Source organism: Somniosus microcephalus, chromosome 5 (genome assembly GCF_052327205.1).
Source record: "Somniosus microcephalus isolate GS21.2 chromosome 5, FLI_Smic_1.0, whole genome shotgun sequence".
Classification (NCBI taxonomy): domain Eukaryota; kingdom Metazoa; phylum Chordata; class Chondrichthyes; order Squaliformes; family Somniosidae; genus Somniosus; species Somniosus microcephalus.
The window spans coordinates 153,449,499-153,468,697 of record NC_140991.1 but is presented as its reverse complement, the minus strand read 5'-3'; the positions used below and the strand labels follow the sequence as shown (position 1 = coordinate 153,468,697).

Sequence of the window (19,199 nt, the reverse complement as noted above, 5' to 3'; positions counted from 1 at the left end):
ATTATTAAGAAGGACTCCGGGGTGGAGAGTTTAGTTAACGGCCATTTAATTTACAATGTGCTTCTTCACTCACTGCACTACATTTCCCATAGTGCATTGCAAATCACCACTACGGTATCCCATGTGGGACAATTCTAATACACATTCAAAATACACAACACCTACTAAATAAGGTCATCCCGTGGGATTAGCAGGCAGGCTTTGGGATGGATAAAAAATTGGTTGGATCTCTCATAAACAGAAGGTAGTTATTAACGAAGGTGGTTCTGTGTGGGACCATTTACTGCTGGAGTCCCGTTTGGATCAGTGTTAGGACCATTTCTTTATCAATATTCTGGATGAAAGCATTGGGCGGAAATGTCCACAAGTTTGTGGTTGTTATCATGCAGAGTTATGTGCTCAAGGTTGCTGAGTGAGAGAAGGAACTGGATGTTATGGTGCATGAATTTTGAAGGATCATGACCAGTGCCACAAGGGCAAAAGCAAATAGGGTATTAGGAAGCATCACCAGGACCATTAAATACAAAGCAAGAAATACTAAACTTGGTAGGCATCGTCTAGAATACAGGTACCAGTTTTGGTCCCCTCACATGGTGGGTGATATAGAGACACTGGAAAGGTTCAGAGGGCCACTATATTGATAACTAGTTTAAAGACCCTTAATTACCATGACGGGCTTAGTGAGCTCCATTTTTTCCTCTAGAAAAGTGTAAAATTTGAAGAGATTTGATTGATACTTTTAAAATAAAAGGATTAGATTCAGTCCATGTGGATAGGCTATTCAAGCTAGATAGACTGGTGAAGACCATGGGACAAAAGCATAGAACGTAAACATAGAATTAGGTTAGATGTCAGGAGGTACTTCTTTTCATGGCAAGATGTTGACCGTTGCAACAAGTTGCTGGCACCTACAGGGAGTGCAGATTTGCTGAAAGCATTCAAAAGGGACATGGAGAAATTCCTGAGTGTGGCCAACATAACTATGTATACAAGGTAGGTGGGTATTGAGAGATGTGTGTTCCAGTCATTGTGGTCTCCTGTTACTTGTTTGTTCACCTTCAGGGGATGGAGAGGGACTTCCCAGTTTTCTTCCTCCCTCAATTAACCTACGTTTTTTTTGTCTCTCATAGGAGCAAGGATATCAAGACCTTGGAGAGGGTAGAGGAGATTTACTAGAATGGTACCAATGATGACTTCAGTTACATGGAGAAACTAGAGAAGCTGGGATTGTTCTCATTAGAGCAGAGAAGGTTAAGGGGAGATTTAATAGAAATGTTCAAAATTATGAGGGGTTTTGATAGAGTACATAGGGAGAAACTGTTTCCACTAACAGGAAGGTCGATAACCAGATTTAAAATAATTGACAAAAGTACCAGGGAGCAGATGAGGAGAACTTTTTTGATGCAGCGATTTGATATGATCTGGAATGTACTGCCTGAAAGGGTGGTGGAAGCAGATTCAATAGTAAGTTTCAAAAGGGAATTGGATAGATATTTGAAAAATAAAAATTTGCAGGGCTATGGGGAAAGAGCAGACGAGTGCAACTAATTGGATAGCTCTTTCAAAGAGCTGGCACAGGCACGATGGACCAAATGGCCTCCTTCTATGCTGTGTGATTCTAGGAGCATGCATGGCTGGTGGGGGTGAAATATGGTGTCCAGGTGTTACAGCACGATAGTCTAGGACAGGTTCAATGGGCCTGCTGTTCTTTTTCTGTCTTTCATTTTCGTGTGTTAATATTCCCTTTCTATTTTCTCCCTTTAGCCCTCCTCTCTTGAATGAGACAATCGTGATGCCAGTACAGTTCTATATTTGCCAAATTTCTCTTTGGTGACCATTCTTCATGTGAGAACTTAGATGGCATTTATTGACAAGTTATTCAATTGTTCATCACAAGGGTGCCCAGTCCTGTTCTCAATTGAGATTCACACATACACATACTTCCAGCAGGGGCTGACTTCCTGCTTCAGTGCCCCACTTACATCCTGGTTGAAATGGTTTAACTCAACATAGACCAGGAAACTAACCTGGGATTTTCCTCAATTCTATAGTTCAATGCCATATCACAGGGTGCATTTACCCATTGAACCATTAGAGGAGGTACAACTAACCCTTTTGTTGAACAGGAAATGGTTGGTATATAATACAGGGTGAGGAAATCAATTATGTGGGATCTTTACACTGAAAAAAATGCACCATATAAAAATACTTCTACAAATCCCATTTCTAGTAGCTTTACAAATCTGAAATTAAACTTGGATTACAAACATAAACAAAAGCAATGAGAATTGGTTTTAATACAAAAAAGAACATACAGGAAACTTTGGTTTATCCGGAGGTTAACTGTCCGGAATGCTCGAGCCACCGGCAAAATTCAGGAGTCGGTTCAGTAAGTTTTTTTTCTTTTCGTTGCTTTTTTTTCCACCAGTCAGGCTCTGCAAGGTCTAGCTAAAGCTGTTGCCTAGCTACAGAGACACTTGCAAGCTACGGCCGACTGTTTAGAAGCTGTTGCTAAGCAACAGGGTTTGTTGCTAGATACGGAGCTCAAAAGCTTCCGTATGTTTTAACATTAGCGCTGGTTTGTCCGGCAGTTTTGATGGGACGGCAACAGCTCGGTCCCGTCGGTGCCAGATATCACAAAGTTTCCTGTAGAATGTTTTAAAAACTTTCTTCATGCTGTTTGTAATTTATAAAATTTAAATTAAAAAAATTAAAAAAGCAAACAAAATTTAGCTCCCAACTTTATTAAAGACAGGTATGAATCTTTAGAAGGTATTCCTTGACTCAATCACAACTGGATCATTACAGTGCTGAACAATCTGCATAGTGCTACTCTATGTCCCTACTGCATTGCAAGCAGCCATATTTACTAAAATTTACAGTCTTTAACAAGCAAAGCCACCTATTTTTACATATTTACTATTTTTTGAGATTTGGCTGCCAACTTCTGATATTCAGCAACTTAATTGTCTGTGATATTTATATATGAATTAAAAATAAAATGACAGCTTCTTCCACTTTTGTTTTAAACAATGCTTCTTTGTTGTTTGAAAGAAAGAAAATACAGAACTTGCTTTTTTTTGCACCCGTCACAATCTCAGGTTGTCCCAAAGCACTTTACAGCTAATGAAGTACTTTTGAAGCGTGGTCACTATATTGTAAAAAGGGAAACGCTGCGACCAATTTGTGCACAGCAAGGTCCCACCAACAGCAGAGAGATAAATGACCAGATCATTTGTTTGAGTGATGTTGGTTGTAGGATAAATATTTCCAGCACACCAAGAGAACTCCCTTGCTTTTCTTCAAATAGTGCAATGGAATCTTTTATGTCCATCTGAGATGATAGACAGGGCCTCGGTTTAATGTTTCTTCCAAAAGTCAGCACTCCCGACAGCGAAGCACTCCCTCAGTATTGCATAGAAGTGTCAGCCATGGTTATGTGCTCAAGTCTCTGGAGTGGGATTTGATCCCATGGATCTTTAGACTCAGAGACGAAAGTGCTACTGAGTCAAATCATGGCACTGAACTGGTTCAAGTCCCACTCCAGAGACTTCTTTTAAGATTAGAGTCAGCTTCAAAGAGTAGGTGCTCTCGAAGCTGACCCATTATGTACTAAATGAGAATTCTTCATTTAGACAAACTAGAAATCCCATTTTTAATTTGCAATCCTGTAACTTTTTTCACTCATAGATATGTGGCTTTATTGCTATATAGTAATTATTATCCTGTTGGTGGAGAGGAAATATTTAAATTAACTAAGTAACCGGCACCAGATATTTTAATGTGTTTTTTTTAAATAATGAGCTATTGTACATTCCTACACTATACAGACTATGTTGTCAGGATGCCTGAATACATCATCTAAGGCTGTATTTGCTTTGCTAATAATTCATTAATAATAAAAAAATCACATTTATACCAAATGAACAACTGTAGTCTGAACAGTAGTAATTTAATATGACAAATATTTTAGAATACAGCAGATCACATTATTGAAATAGCCCCCAAAAAATCCCATTATACATTTTTTTAACCCCAATTTGATCCCCTTATTCCTCTTGTGCTGAAGAATGGTTTCATGGACAAAAGCAGCCCTTCTGACTGTATCCCATTTTTCATGTGCAAGCCTAGATAGTGAAGGGGTTGGCAAGCCTAATCCTGTCCTCACTTAACCTCTATGTCGTTGTATCATCAGCAAGTGTCACTGGATAGCAATCAGGAGTGGGACTGTTATTATTTTTTTTATTTTTTTTTTTTAGGTACTTTCTACAATAATAGATGCTTCATTTTTTGTGTGTTAATATTTAGGTACAGGTTTCTTTAAAATCATCAGGACAAATCTTTGTACATGTATTACTGAAGGACAATATTGAATCTAACACGAAACTAAATGCCAGGTAAGACGTCATTTATTCTATAACCAAGTCTTTGAATGCATGTTGAACCCAGCCAAACTTTATATAATAGCAAATCCTGGGAAAATAAAATACATCACAACAGAATGCACATTACTCTGGTTTTATCACTTCAACATATTTAGATAAATCATCTTGCAATTCTATGCAAGCTAAGAATTTCACATTGTGAATGTATTTTTCTGGAATGTCACTTAAACTCTGACCATGTCGAGCATTTAATTTCCCCCTCACCCTCCAACTGACTCTTGCTGAGGTACAATTATACAGGTACTAATAGTCCTTGGTATTTTGCTTAAATGGCCATTGTCCATGTGTAAAACAGAGAGTGAGTATTGACAGGCTATTTGACTGTAAAGGGCATCACAATCAAGCTCAATTCTGTTCTCAACTGATGCCACACACATGCAGTAACCTGCGTGGTTCACTGAATACTAATCACAAGTCGGAACTACAGGTAATATTTCTCTCCACCCTAGTTTAAGGGCACTGAGGCCAACTGCAGCACCCCAGCTGCTGTCTTGGCTGAGATCATCAACTAACTCGACACAGATGAGGCATCAAACCTGGAACTTTCTTATCTGTACCACTTAGTGTTACATCAGGTGCTGTCTTTACCCACTAGCTCATCAGGGAAGCCTCGAGTAGAATTCTTAATAGACAACTATATTTCTGAATATGTTCTGAATGTTTTTGTCTAGTTTTTCTCATTAAACTTGTTTGCAACTTTCCACAGAGGAAAATGGCAAGCAGGCATGTTATGCCCTGAATTACAGATCAGCGTGACTAGATGTCAGAAGCAAGCTAACCCATTGATTATTTGCTACTCTGAATAGGCTTTACTTAATACAGAACTCTAAGTACTCCAATTGGATTACTGTTTGTTTATCTTTGTGACCTGTTGTTATACTACATTGACAATCAACCTGACAAGGAAGAATTAATCTTCCTGTAGGAGAAAAAAAAAGATTATCCTGCTTAATTACATCAAAATCCATAGTGTAAATGTGTGTGGCAGCTCAATAAGCAGAATCAATCTACTTTTGCAAAGTAATGTTTCTGCACGGAACCAGAATTTTTAAGAGGTTGCTGTATTCCAATTTACTTCATTTATATGGCTATAATTAAGTACTAATGAAGGCAGAACTTTAAGTAGCAGTAGCAAAGTTCATAAAACATCTACCTGACTAAATTTTCATTGTCTCCAGGACTCTTGCATGTAGCACATTCTGTTCTCAAATCTTCCGATTTTGGTCTCTTCTGCAATGAGGTCTGCCGTCGTCGTCTTGCTCTAGGAGGAATTGGTTCCTAGGAAACAATAAAAAATAAAATTTCAGATGCAATATACATAATATTGTTAGATAAAAACATATGTGCTTTCCAGACTAAACACAAACCTCAGTTTTTTCTCCATCGGAGCTGGTCCCCCTTTTTCGTTTCTGGCCTCTACTTCTCTGTGAAAGAAAACATATGTCCTTACCAATTACCTGCAATATAGTTTCTCAATCAATATTTTGAGTGAAGAATTACATGGTTTCAAAATTAAATGCTGCTGGCTGCAATCACCAGCTACTAATTACCAGAGTGTAATACATCATGAATAAACCAGCTTAAACACTAAAACATCATAATCCAAAGAAAACTGATGAAGAGTCCTATCAATCTTCTGTCCTCCTCGAGCACAAATATCATTTAATATAACCCCCAATATTTCAAAATTGCAAAGCCAACAGAAGTTCGACGTGCATGATGCATTTGTGCGAGCAATTCTTCTGTCTGGTCCAATGATAATAGCTCAAGATCCTAGCTCCCACTTTCACAGGCAGAGGGTCCTCTTGGATGTTTCTTTTGTGCTTTAAAATCGAATAAAGAGCCTGCTAAGTAGTATAGAATTCTATTTCCCAATATTTAATTCTGTAATGTAAAAATCATTAAAAACAGCAGTTGAGAATTTATCTGTTCTCAACAGCTGTTTTCAATGATGGAACCTTTCGATCTCTTTTCTGAATCTTCCATTCACAATTACACTGCAGAGAGATTGGTTCCACTCCTCTTGCTGCCAATACTTTTGAGTGCCAATTCTTTACTTTGAACAATCTGTAATTATACTGAATTTACTCATTGGATATATACTAACTTAAAATACACAACAGTCCACAAAATACAGCAGATAAAATCTTTCCTGACAATGTTTTATGAGATTTTCTATACAACCAGATATTTCAAGCTATTGCCTTAGGCGGTATAGAATCTCTGAAAATGCACAGGATCACAGCACACAGTATCATGTGTACCATGCTACATACAGTCTGTTATCTATGTATACACTAGTAAATCCTCCTGAAAACAGATATAAATAAACTCCAGGCTAAATTCACTGATGCTCTCCATCACTCCCGGCCTTGCTCCAAGCTCTGGGCTTTGACATCATAGAAGGCGGTAGCAAATTGTGGCCCTCCCTCCCCACATGAACATAAATTGAAGATCTAATATTGGTAACATCTCAAAAATTATAGCACTTATACTTTAAAAAAAAACCTACCTACTTTATAACTTAGTCAACAAGACCAAAGCCACCCTTTTTAAAACCTGCCATCATCCATGTGCCCCTTATCTTGGTTCCACCAACCTCCCAGCTGTTACCTCAGGCTGTATGGATAAGCGCATCTTCCTCCCCCATTTTCACTCCAAGACTGCTTTCTTCTACCGCCATAAATCATTTCTTCTTCATAGCATGCACCCACTGCTCCTCAAACTACAAGTTTTGCCTTGTCCACCCCATGGATAACCACTCATTTAGCCACTTCACTTCTGTTCTCTAGAAATTCCAACCTAATTCTCTCTGCATTGCTTCCTTGCTCTCTTAATAAGAACACAAGAGCACACTCAGTTGTACCAAACCGCTACAAAGTATACTACGAATAAAACCGGACGACCTAGGCACCGGACACGACAATGGCACAGCAAGCCCAGTCGACCCTGCGAAGCGCTCACTAACATCTGGGGACTTGTGTCAAAATTGTCAACCAACAGACTAGTCAAGCAACAGCCTGACAATCATACTCTTAGAAACATACCTTTCAGCCAACGTCCCAGACTCCTCCATCACCATCCCTGGTGTACCGTATACCGCCACCTCTGGGTCTGTCCCACTGGCAGAACAGACCCAGAGGCGGCGGTATGCGGGAGGGAGGGAGTGGCCCTCGAGATTCCTCAACATTGACACTGAACCCCATGAAGTCTCATGGCATCAGGTCAAAGATGGGCAAGGAAACCTCCTGCTGATTGCCACCTACCACCCTTCCTTAGCTGATGAATCAGTACTCCTCCATGTTGAACACCACGTGGAAGAAGCACTGAGGGTAGCACTCTGGTTGGGGTCTTCGTCCATTACCACGTGTGGCTTGGTAGCACCACTACTGACCGAGCTGGCTGAGTCCTGAAGGACATAGCTGCTGGACTGGGCCTGCGACAGGTGGTGAGAGGACCAACACGAGGGAAAAACCTACTTGACCTCGTTCACACCAATCTACGTCGCAGATGCATCTGTCCATGACAGTATTGGTAGGAGTGACCACTGCACAGTCCTTGTGGAGACGAAGTACCGTCTTCACACTGTGGACACCCTCCATCGTGTTGTGTGGCACTACCATTGTGCTAAACGTTATAGATACAGCTCAAAACTGGGCATCCATAAGGCGCTGTGGGCCATCAGCAGCAGCAGAATTGTATTCCACCACAATCTGTAACCTCATGGCCCAGCTTATCGCTCACTCTACCATTACCATCAAGCTAGGGGACCAACCCTGGTTCAATGAGGAGTGTAGAAGAGCATGCCAGGAGCAGCACCAGGTGTACCTAAAAATAAAGTTCCAACCTGATGAAGCTACATACATGCTAAACAGCGGAAACCGCATCCTACTGACAGAGTTAAGCAATCTCACAACCAACAGATCAGATCAAAGCTCTGCAATTCTGCCACATCCAGTTGTGAATGGTGGTGGACTATTGAAACAAATAATGGGAGGAGGCGGCTCCATGAACACCCCCATCCTCAATGATGGCAAAGTCCAAGGATGAAGTGTTTGAAACCATCTTCAGCCAGAAGTGCCGAGTGGATGATCCATCTCGCCGGCCTCCTGAGGTCCCCACCATCACAGAAGCCAGTCTTCAGCCGATTTGATTCACTCCACGTGATATCAAGACGCGGCCAAGTGCACTGGATACAGCAAAGGCTATGGGCTGTCGCACTGAGGACTTGTGCTCCAGAACTAGCCGCACCTCCAGCCAAGCTGTTCCAATACTGCTACAATACACTATCATCTACCCGACAATGTGGAAAACTGCCCAGGTATGTCCTGTGCACAAAACCAGGACAAAGCCAATCCGGCCAATTACTGCCCCATCACTCTACTCTCAATCATCAGCAAAGTGATGGAAGGTGTCGTCGACGGTGCTATCAAGCAGTACTTACTCACCAATGCTCACTTTGGGTTCCGCAAGGGTCACTCAGCTCCAGACCTCATTACATAAGAACATAAGAAATAGGAGCAGGAATAGGCCACTTGGCCCCTCGAGTCTGCTCCGCCATTCAATAAGATCATGGCTGATCTTGGGCTCAAAGGCACTTCCCTGCCTGCTCCCCATAATCCCTCACTCCCTTATCTTGCAAAAATCTGTCTATCTCCACCTTAAATGTATTTAATGACCCAGCCTCCACGGCTCTCTGGGGCAGAGAATTCCACAGATTTACGACCCTGAGAGAAGAAATTCCTCCTCATCTCAGCTTTAAAAGGGCGACCCTTTATTCTGAATCTATGCCCCCGAGTTCTAGATTTCCCCACGAGGGGAACACCCTCTCTGCATCTACCTTGTCGAGCCCGCTCAGTATCTTTTATATTTCAATAAGATCACCTCTCATTCTTCTAAATTCCAATGAGTATAGGCCCAACCTGCTCAACCTTGATCCAAACATGGACAAAAGAGCTGAATTCCAGAGGTGAGTTGAGAGTGACTGCCCTTGACATCAAGGCAGCATTTGACACAGTGGCATCAAGGAGCCTTAGTAATATTGAAGTCAATGGGAATCAGGGGGAAAACTCTCCACTGGCTGGAGTCATACCTAGCACAAAGGAAGATGGGTGTGGCTGTTGGAGGCCATTCATCTCAGCCCCCAGGACATCGCTGCAGAAGTTCCTCAGGGCAGTGTCCTAGGCCCAACCACCTTCAGCTGCTTCATCAATGACCCTCCCACCATCATAGGGTCAAAAGTGAGGCTGTTCTCAGATGTCTGAACAGTGTTCAGTTCCATTCGCAACACTTCAGATAATGAAGCAGTCCGTGCCCGCATGCAGCAAGACCTGGACGACATTCAGGCTTGGGCTGATAAGAGGCAAGAAACATTCGCGCCACACAAGTGCCGGGCAATGACTATCTCCAACAAGCGAGAGTCTAACCACTGCCCCTTGATATTCAACGGTATTACCATCGCTGAATTCCCCACCATCAACATCCTGGGGGGCCACCATTGACCAGAAACTTAACCAGAAATATAAATACTGTAGCTACAAGAGCAGGTCAGAGGCTGGGTATTCATCATCAGGAATAGGCCACTTGGCACTTGGCCCCTTGAGCCTGCTCCGCCATTCATCAACATCATCCAGGACAAAGCAGCCCGCTTGTTTGGCACCCCATCCACCACCTTAAACATTCAGTCCCTCCACCACCGGCGCACTGTGGCTGCAGTGTGTACCATCTACAAGATGCACTGCAGCAACACGCCAAAGCTTCTTTGGCAGCAGCTCCCAAACCCGCAACCTCTACCATCTAAAAGGACAAGGGCAGCAGGTGCATGGGAACACCACCACCTGCAAGTTCCCTAATGTAAACGCCTTGAGCCATTTTTCTGCATTGTAGTAATGAAGCCCTGGAGGCAGCAATGTTTTTTTTTTACAAAGAATATTGCTCTAATTTTTACAACAATATCAGTATCAGGCTGCACTTTATATTCATATGCAGAAGGCACCACACCACACCACCATTTTCTGACCCAGAAGGCTTTGGCCTTCCTGCTCCCTCCTTCCAATCCATGCCTGCCTGCTTACCAACACCAACTCCACCGCATCTCCTCGGCTTGCTCCTACTCTGCACCACCATCCCCTGCTTGCTCATTCCTGGTTTTCCATTCTAACCCCAAATGTATGTTCTCTCTCAACCTCAGGCAGGCCCCACTATTTCTGCTTACTTCCCACCCAGCCCAGGAGCAAGGAGATATAGTGAAGGAGACACTCAGAGCAAATCAGACAGAAATACAGAATTAATAACAGTATACCAGACCAGAGACAGATAAACAGACACACGTGCATCTGTGCACATGTTCCCACACATGCACACAGACAGAAAGAGAAGGGGAGAGGAAGACACACTGTTGGAGACAAACAGAAAGACAGAGTGAAGGAAATAAACAATTGGAGAATGAGAAATAAGCAGAGGCAGATAAGGAAGACAGACATTTTAATTTTGGTTATGAGCAACGCTATGGGAGATCAACCAGTATATATTATATTAACTGAATGCAACTGAGGAGTGGGTGCGTTACAGAAATATTATTTTCCTGTGCTGCCATAATAGCTCACTTCTATCTGCACCGTTGAGTTATTAGGCCAATGTCACTTGGTTTATTCTGCATTAACTTCTGCTCCAATATGTATCCCTTGTTTCTCCAGCAGCTCATCTACTATTTTTAACTTACTGAAATGTGAACAGCACTCAGTTGATAAAGAACAATAAAGAACTTGCCTTACAGCACTCCATCATATCCTCAGGACATTCCAAAGCACTTTCCAACCATTGGATTACTTCTGAAACCCTGCAGAGTCCCACAAACAGCAAATGAATGACCAGAAAAGCAGTTTTTAATACTGTTGGCTGAAGAAAGAATGTTGGCTAGGGCAACAAGAGAACTCTCTGCTCTACTTCAAATAGAGCCATAACCACCTGAGCAGGCAAGACCTGGGTTTAATGCCTCAGCCAAAGGATGGCAGCTCCAGAAAATCCATGGGGCTTGCACCACAGAGAAAATACTTCCACCCAACGATGCTCTCCAGTGCTAACTCTGCCATAAATCACATTGTCATCTCATTTGCATATCATTTGGCATTGGAGCACAACTTCCATTGAGCACTGAAGATCTGCATGGGGTGGGGGGTAGCATTGGCAAGTGCAGACATGAGTGGCCCCAGATTGCAATGGAAACTACAGAGCTGCTACTATGGAGAAGAAACCCAGTGGAAACTAGGGTTGCCAATCCTCCCAGATTATTCAGGAGTCTCCCAGAATGGGGCATGAATCTACCGGGCACTGCTGCGAGCTGCCGGGGAGAACTTTACCCTTTAAATCTTTTGCCGTAGCAGCGGCCCAGCCCTCCACTCTAACATCATTGGCTACCACTGCAGAGAGCTATGGGGTGAACAGAATTGGGACAGGCTGGGAGAGAAACCAGTGTGAGTGTTGGGAGGGGTGTGGGTCCTGGTCGGAAGAGGGTGAACAGGGACTAGGGGGAAGAGGCTTGGGGCTTTGTTGCCGGGGGGGGGGGGGAGAAGGAGAGAGACAGAGACAGGACTGTGGGTCAAGAGGATTTGAACTTGAGCGGCGGGGGAGATTGGGGAATGTGGTCAGCATGGGGTCTAGCATTCCCTGCAAAGCTGGGAGCAGCAGCAGCGTGGTAGTGGAAGCAGCGCCGAAAGAGACGTAGCCAGTAAAGAGGTGAGTGAAACCCGGGGACTTTACTGTGGGTAAGCAATGAAAGATTGTTTCCACTGGTGGGCAAATGTGAAGAAAAGGATGGAAGCCGAGGATTCTCACTGGAAAAGCAAGGGAGATGGGAGAAACATGGTTTTTTGAACTGAGGACCAGGATGCTTCACCACGAGTGGCTATAGAGGTAGAAACCAAAACATTTAAAAGGGAAAGGGATAAGTATTTGAAAAAGGCGGATTTTGGGGGAATGGAGGTACAGGACAGAGCGCCAGCACCGGGGGCTGCATGGCCTCCTCCTGTGCTGCAATTTCTATCATTCTATGAAAACTTATCTTTATTGAGTACAAGCCCAGGGAGTGGCTTAGAAATGTTGGTGCTGAGCTGTGTTTAGGACAATGTGCCCTGCAAGACATGCCCCAAGCAGGAAGTTTGCTGCCCTTTAATTGGTGTTGTAACATTTGCATACTGAGTTGTCATTGGCCTGCAGGCATCTGTAAGGACTCCATTTTGTCCACACGGTGCTATACTGATATGAGTAAGCACAGACCTGATGCTTCATTAAAATAGTTTAAATTGTAATACTCCGTTGTCCTGCAATATATTAGTTTTGTACAAAGTGTGTAAAACAAGACAGGTGTCTCGGTTTGGTTCAGGTCGGTCTGTGCCGGCCGGTTTAGACATGTGAATTCCAAGTACAGATCGGCTTGCGAGGGGGAAAATGAGTGTTACCAGCATTGCTGTTTATTTATGAGTGCAATTCAGTGAGTTACTGTTATTTACTGGCAGAATCAAGTTCCCAGCACCTCTGTTTCCCTCCCCGATCTTCGGTTTCCCCTCTTTCCCAACTTCGGTTTCCCTTCTTCACCAGCTTGCGGCTGGCCTCTTCATTCTTGGAACTTCTCACACAACAGCTGCTGGCGCAAAACCACGAGCAACGATACTCAACTACAGGGGACCCAACCTTTATAAGGTAAATGCAGTAACACATGATCAGACAGCACATGATCAAACCACCAGGAATACCTCCAACCAGAGTTGGCAATCCTAGTGGAAAGAGGTGCCACCCTAGGATCTACCTCCAAAAATGCCATATGTTCATTTAAAGCCACTAACTCACTAAAAATAGCCATGGTGTGGAGATGCCGGAGTTGGACTGGGGTGGACAAATGTAAGAAGTCACACAACACCAGGTTATAGTCCAACAGCTTTATTTGAAATCACAAGCTTTCGGAGCGCTGCTCCTTCTTCAGGTGAAGTGGAGAAATGCATAAAGACACAGCTTATATAGTCAGAGAATCATGTCAGATGTTTACAGGTAACCTTTCCAACTGCCATTTATCACACCTCGGCAGGGAGATAATCACAGCAGTCAAAGGCGTGAATGGTGTCCAAACAGGTCAGTCAGGGAAACATTACATCAAAGAACAATGAGGTGGGGTCACAAGGGGTCAAATATTGCAGATGCTGGGGTCTGTATGAAAAACAAAAAAACAGACTTCAACATGTCATCGATGACGACGAACACCTCGCTAAGGCCATCCCCACGCCTCCACTACTCGCTTTCAAACAGCCGCCTAACCTCAAACAGACCATCGTTCGCAGCAAATTACCCAGCTTTCAGGAGAACAGCGACCACGACACCACACAACCCTGCCACAGCAACCTCTGCAAGACATGCCAGATCATCAACACAGATACCATCATCACACGTGAGGACACCACCCACCAGGTACATGGTACATACTCATGTGACTCGGCCAACGTTGTCTACCTCATACGTTGCAGGAAAGGATGCCCCGGAGCATGGTACATCGGCGAGACCATGCAGACACTGCGACAACGGATGAACGGACACCGCGCAACAATCACCAGGCAGGAGTGTTCCCTCCCAGTCGGGGAACACTTCAGCAGTCAAGGACATTCAGCCTCCGATCTTCGGGTAAGCATTCTCCAAGGTGGCCTTTGAGACACACGACAACGCAAAATCGTCGAGCAGAAACTGATAGCCAAGTTCCGCACACATGAGGACGGCCTCAACCGAGATCTTGGGTTCATGTCACGCTACATGTAACCCCACCTGATGCAGGGTCATCCAGACTCGAGTCGACATTGGCTTGTTCTCTCTACACAGATGCGGCCGGACCTGCTGTGATTTCCAGCCAAAAAAAATGTTTTTTGTCTTTTTTTGTTTTTCATACAGACCCCAGCATCTGCAATATTTGACCCCTTGTGACCCCACCTCATTGTTCTTTGATGTAATGTTTCCCTGACTGACCTGTTTGGACACCATTCACGCCTTTGACTGCTGTGATTATCTCCCTGCCGAGGTGTGATAAATGGCAGTTGGAAAGGTTACCTGTAAACATCTGACATGATTCTCTGACTATATAAGCTGTGTCTTTATGCATTTCTCCACTTCACCTGAAGAAGGAGCAGCGCTCCGAAAGCTTGTGATTTCAAATAAAGCTGTTGGACTATAACCTGGTGTTGTGTGACTTCTCACTAAAAATAGCAAGTAAATCCAACAATGCAGCTCTCCCTCACTAATGCACTGGGTATCAGCCTAGATTTTGTGCTCAAATCAATAGTGGGGCTTGAAGCCCATGACTTCCTAATTCAGAGGCAAGACTACTACCAAATGAATGAAGCGAACACTTGATAACTAAACTATTACTGTGGTGAAGCTCAAAGGTGCTCTATTTAAATTTGCAGAAGATTTGCAAATTACCATTTTACTTTTTAACTTCATAGAAAGAAGCTGCTTGCATTGATTTTATAGTATAGAATCACTTCAGAAGCGGCTCAGTAACATTTGTTCATTGGCTTTCTCCTGGTAAACCACCCATTTATAATGTGAGGCACTTTCCAAGAAGGTAGCAGCTATAGAGCATTACTTGCCCTTGCTTATCGTTGAAATCTTTTTTAGCCAGGTGGCAGGGGATCTACTGAGTAGCTTCCTTTATTTATTTTTTTTTGAGGTGGAGAACTAATGCCCAAAGTGCAGAACAAGAGATTGAAAAGCAAAAAAGATGAGTTAACTCAAGTAGTGATAGTTGGAGAGATGAGGAGTTCTACAGTTTTGAGGTTGTGGAAAACTGACAGTAGGAGATGGAGTGCTGAGTTTTAATTTCAACACAGTGAGGATGTAGGAAGGAGAAAAAGCATGCTGGATGTTATATTTTGAGCTCAGGAGGAATGAAAGTGGAAAAAGTTCGTAGGAATAAGGAGTAGTAGTATCAATCAATAGAGAAGTGACAGAGAGCGAGAAGCAAGAGAGAAACTGAGTAGTTAATTGATTGCAGGCTAGAAATATAGAGATCAACTATCATATGGCAAGTTTGATGAATGCAGAGGAAAATTGTCAGCAAAAAGTGGACAGGGTTGGATGATGAGTGGAGGTCACTGATATGGAGCAGGAAGAAACTAATAATGCATGTTGTAGAAAAAAATGCACTGAAAGAGATATGGTGGCAGGGTTCATTCCAGCATGTCCACTCCATAATGACTGCCCAAATTGAATACTTAGGTCCAAAAATGTGTGCCCTACATTCTGTAGAAGAGTAACTCTTTAAAACGCACTTAAAAATTTTAACCAATTGAAAATGTAAACACAATATTGGGCACAAAATGGATAATCACAAACTTTAGTTTAAAGAATACAATTTAGTTCCTTTTACTCCAACAGTTTACTGAAAGAAAATCCACTGCATTGTTATAGATGTCTAGCTAAATGCTAAATTATTCAGGGCCTGCCAGTTTCTAAAATCTTCAGCTAATTAAAATCTCCAACAAATGCATAATTTTAATTGTCATTTTTACAAAACCAGTATTGCTTAAGAAATAATTTGAAACCATAGCTAATAACAAATAATATAATTTCAAAAACCTACAGTGCATCATTCCAAGACAGAAGATTTCCAGTGCAAAATTTGCACTCTTGCCTGAATGGAAATAAATGGCAGCTACCAATTTATCATTATATAAGTAGAGAAACTCACTACCCCAGCCAGCAACTAACATGCTCCAGCTTCAGAAACCAACAATCATGATCTTGTAGCAGAAAACACTGATCAAATTTAGCTCTTATATCGAGGCCCCTCAGAATGCAATAGAGAAGAAAGACCTCCAGCATATTTTAACAGATTGTGGTTTGTGTCCCATCTGTTTGGTTCTGGCTGTTAACACACAACAGATGGAGCAGTTATCACTTAAAAGCACCAATAACTCTAGTGCTGCCAATTCTGGGCTAAATTTAGTATCTAACTATTTCTAACTGGAAATATTCAAGTAGGTCATTAAAATAAAAAAAACAAATAAGACTGCAGCAGCCTGACACTTTGCACCTGGAGATCACTACAGTGTTAAATAATCATTTGCATAGAACAGTCAAATACTACACGACGCTGTATACCAAATTTTTTTTGACCTTTGAAACCATTTTTGTTATGTTAATATCTGCAACCTATTTTAGTTTTGACACACAAATTGGTATTTTCCATCAACAAAGTGACAGAACTCACTCCACACCCACCTCCCTGGTCAAAGGTTTTATTTTGGACATTCAAGTCTATTTGTAATATAACAAAAATAGTTTTGTTATTTGTACCATGCATGAGCAGCTGGGGAGCTGTGGTATTCCACTCCTGGGATGGCATATTAGCCATCTATATTTTAACATTTAAGCAGAAGCTATCCCTGGATGCAGCATACAACAGACAACCAACCTACAGTAAACAAGTATGTTTTTTTTAGCTCATTCCCATACAAGATAGAATCTTAGCTGCTGTCATATCTTAAGTCTTAACCATGATTTACAAAATTAACAAAGTTTTACAATCTGTTGACAATATTGTTTGTAATTAAATTTTACAGGGTGGAGAAGCAGTGTATTCATCTTTACCAGTGGTATTCTAGGTAGGTTTTGAAGACTAATAGAATGTTTCACTCATAAACATGAACGTCTGGCTTGAACACTAGCATATCTTGTGGTGTAGGTTCAGATGTGATTTGGTAGCTGACCCACAGTCCAACCACATCTATTCAGTGTTGTATTGGATACACACTGGTGTTAGATCCGTGTATCTTGATGTTGTGTGTCCTTCAATAACTTGACAAGAGACTGCAGGGAACAATCAACAGGTGTTTACTGGATGAGGGTTACTCTAAAACTAACTGCACAGATCCCTACTCAGGGTTTATATACAGGTGTGGTCACTGCCGGTACTACAGTATACAGGAGCTGTAAAAAGTAGTTCTCCCCTTAAAAGGTACATACACCACAATTCCTCCCCTTTTAGATTAACAGTACCATAACATTCATTTAACAATTAAATATCAACTAATCACAATTAACACTTTTAACATGCAACATTAACTGAAAATAGTCCATTTATAAATTCAGTCTTTGGGGTGGCTTCCTGATCCTTTCTGGATAGCACCTTTCCTGAGTGTCTTGCTCTTGGTGCGGAGGCGATTCTGGGCCCCTGTCGTCGGTTGGTTCATCAGCTTCCGATGCTACTGTTTCTGGGGTAGACGCTACCTGTATGTCGGGTCCATCACCAGGTACGCGAGACATGGGGTTGACTCGTTCCTGTGACTCTAGGATCTGGTCGACATGGCGTCTCACAATGTTCTCCCCAACATCCACTGTGTACATTAGTGGCCCCTGCCGTGTGCATATCGTTCCTGGTTGCCTTTTCTCTGTTCGGTAGTCGCGGGCCAAGACTAGTTGCCCTACATTGAAGCTCCTTGTCGGCTTCTCATTGATGTGATGGAATTACTTATTCTCAAAATCTCTTCGTACATTTGGTCTGAGCAAATCCAGACGAGATCTCAACCTTCGGTTAAAGAACATCATGGCCGGGGTCTGGTTGGTAACTGCATGTGTCGCGTTTCGGAAGGCTAATAAGAAATTGTCCATCTTATGCTGTAGTGGAATGTCGTCATCGCACATGGCCCTTACTGCTTTTTTAAAGGTTTGTACGAACCTCTCAGCCAATCCATTTGTGGCTGGATGATACGGGGCGGATGTGTAATGCCTTACCCCATTCCTTTTCATAAATCTTCGAAATTCTTCGGACACAAACTGTGGTCCGTTATCAGAGCAAATCTGCTCTGGCAAGCCGTTCCTGGCAAAAATGATCCGTAGGACTGCAATAGTTTTCTCCGTGGTGGTGGAGGACATTTTGATGACCTCAGGCCATTTTGAGTGCGCATCCACGGGTACTAAAAACATTGAGTCCATGAATGGACCAGCAAAATCAATATGCACCCGTTGCCATGGAGATGAGGGCCACTCCCATGGGTGTAGAGGGGCATGTGGTGGTGCATTTTGGACCTTCTGGCATCCTGAGCAGCTCTTTGTTAGGTCCTCCATTTGCTGATCGATCCCCAGCCACCACACATAAGCCCTAGCAAGGCTTTTCATTTGCACCCCTCCCAGATGGCCTTCGTGAAGCTCATTGAGCACTCTCTCCTTTAACTTGGGTGGCATTACCACTCGGGATCCACACATCACGGTCCCCTGGCATACTGACAGCTGTTCTCTTCTGGGTGAGAATGCTGGCAACAGTGAGTCGCCATGTGTTGGCCATCCCTTCACCGTCAAGTCATATACCCGAGACAGTGTCGGGTCATTTCGGGTCTCCTTCTCTATATCAGCGTTAGTTACTGGCAAGCGTTCAATTATAGTCGAATAAAATATTTTGACAGGGTCCACTGCTGGTGCTTCCTCCGCAGTAGGCAGTGGCAGGCGTGATAGCCCATCAGCGTTTCCATGCTGTTTCGTGCCCTTATACTCGATTTCATATTGGTTCGCCCCTAGAAAAAGGGACCATCTTTGTAGCCGTTGCGCAGTCATCACCGGAACGCCCTTCTTTGGATTAAAAATGGAGACAAGTGGTTGGTGGTCAGTCAGCAAGGTGAACTTCTGCCCATGCAGATAGTGGCTGAACTTTTTCACTCCCCACAATAGGCTGAGGGCCTCCCTGTCAATCTGGGCGTAGTTACACTCGGCTGAGGTTAGTGA

At 43.0% G+C, this 19,199-nt stretch overlaps 1 protein-coding gene across 1 annotated transcript in view; it reads right to left on the bottom strand.

Moving 5' to 3' along the window:
* The window catches only part of phf14 (PHD finger protein 14), a 276,564-nt gene that overhangs the window by 157,477 nt on the left and 99,888 nt on the right, over positions 1-19,199 (bottom strand). The window contains exons 11-12 of the mRNA XM_085988375.1: positions 5,813-5,869; positions 5,599-5,723 (exon numbers count right to left, since the gene is read on the bottom strand). Of these exons, the coding sequence (XP_085844501.1) occupies positions 5,599-5,723; positions 5,813-5,869 (182 nt within the window). The remainder of the gene's footprint in view (positions 1-5,598; positions 5,724-5,812; positions 5,870-19,199) is intronic.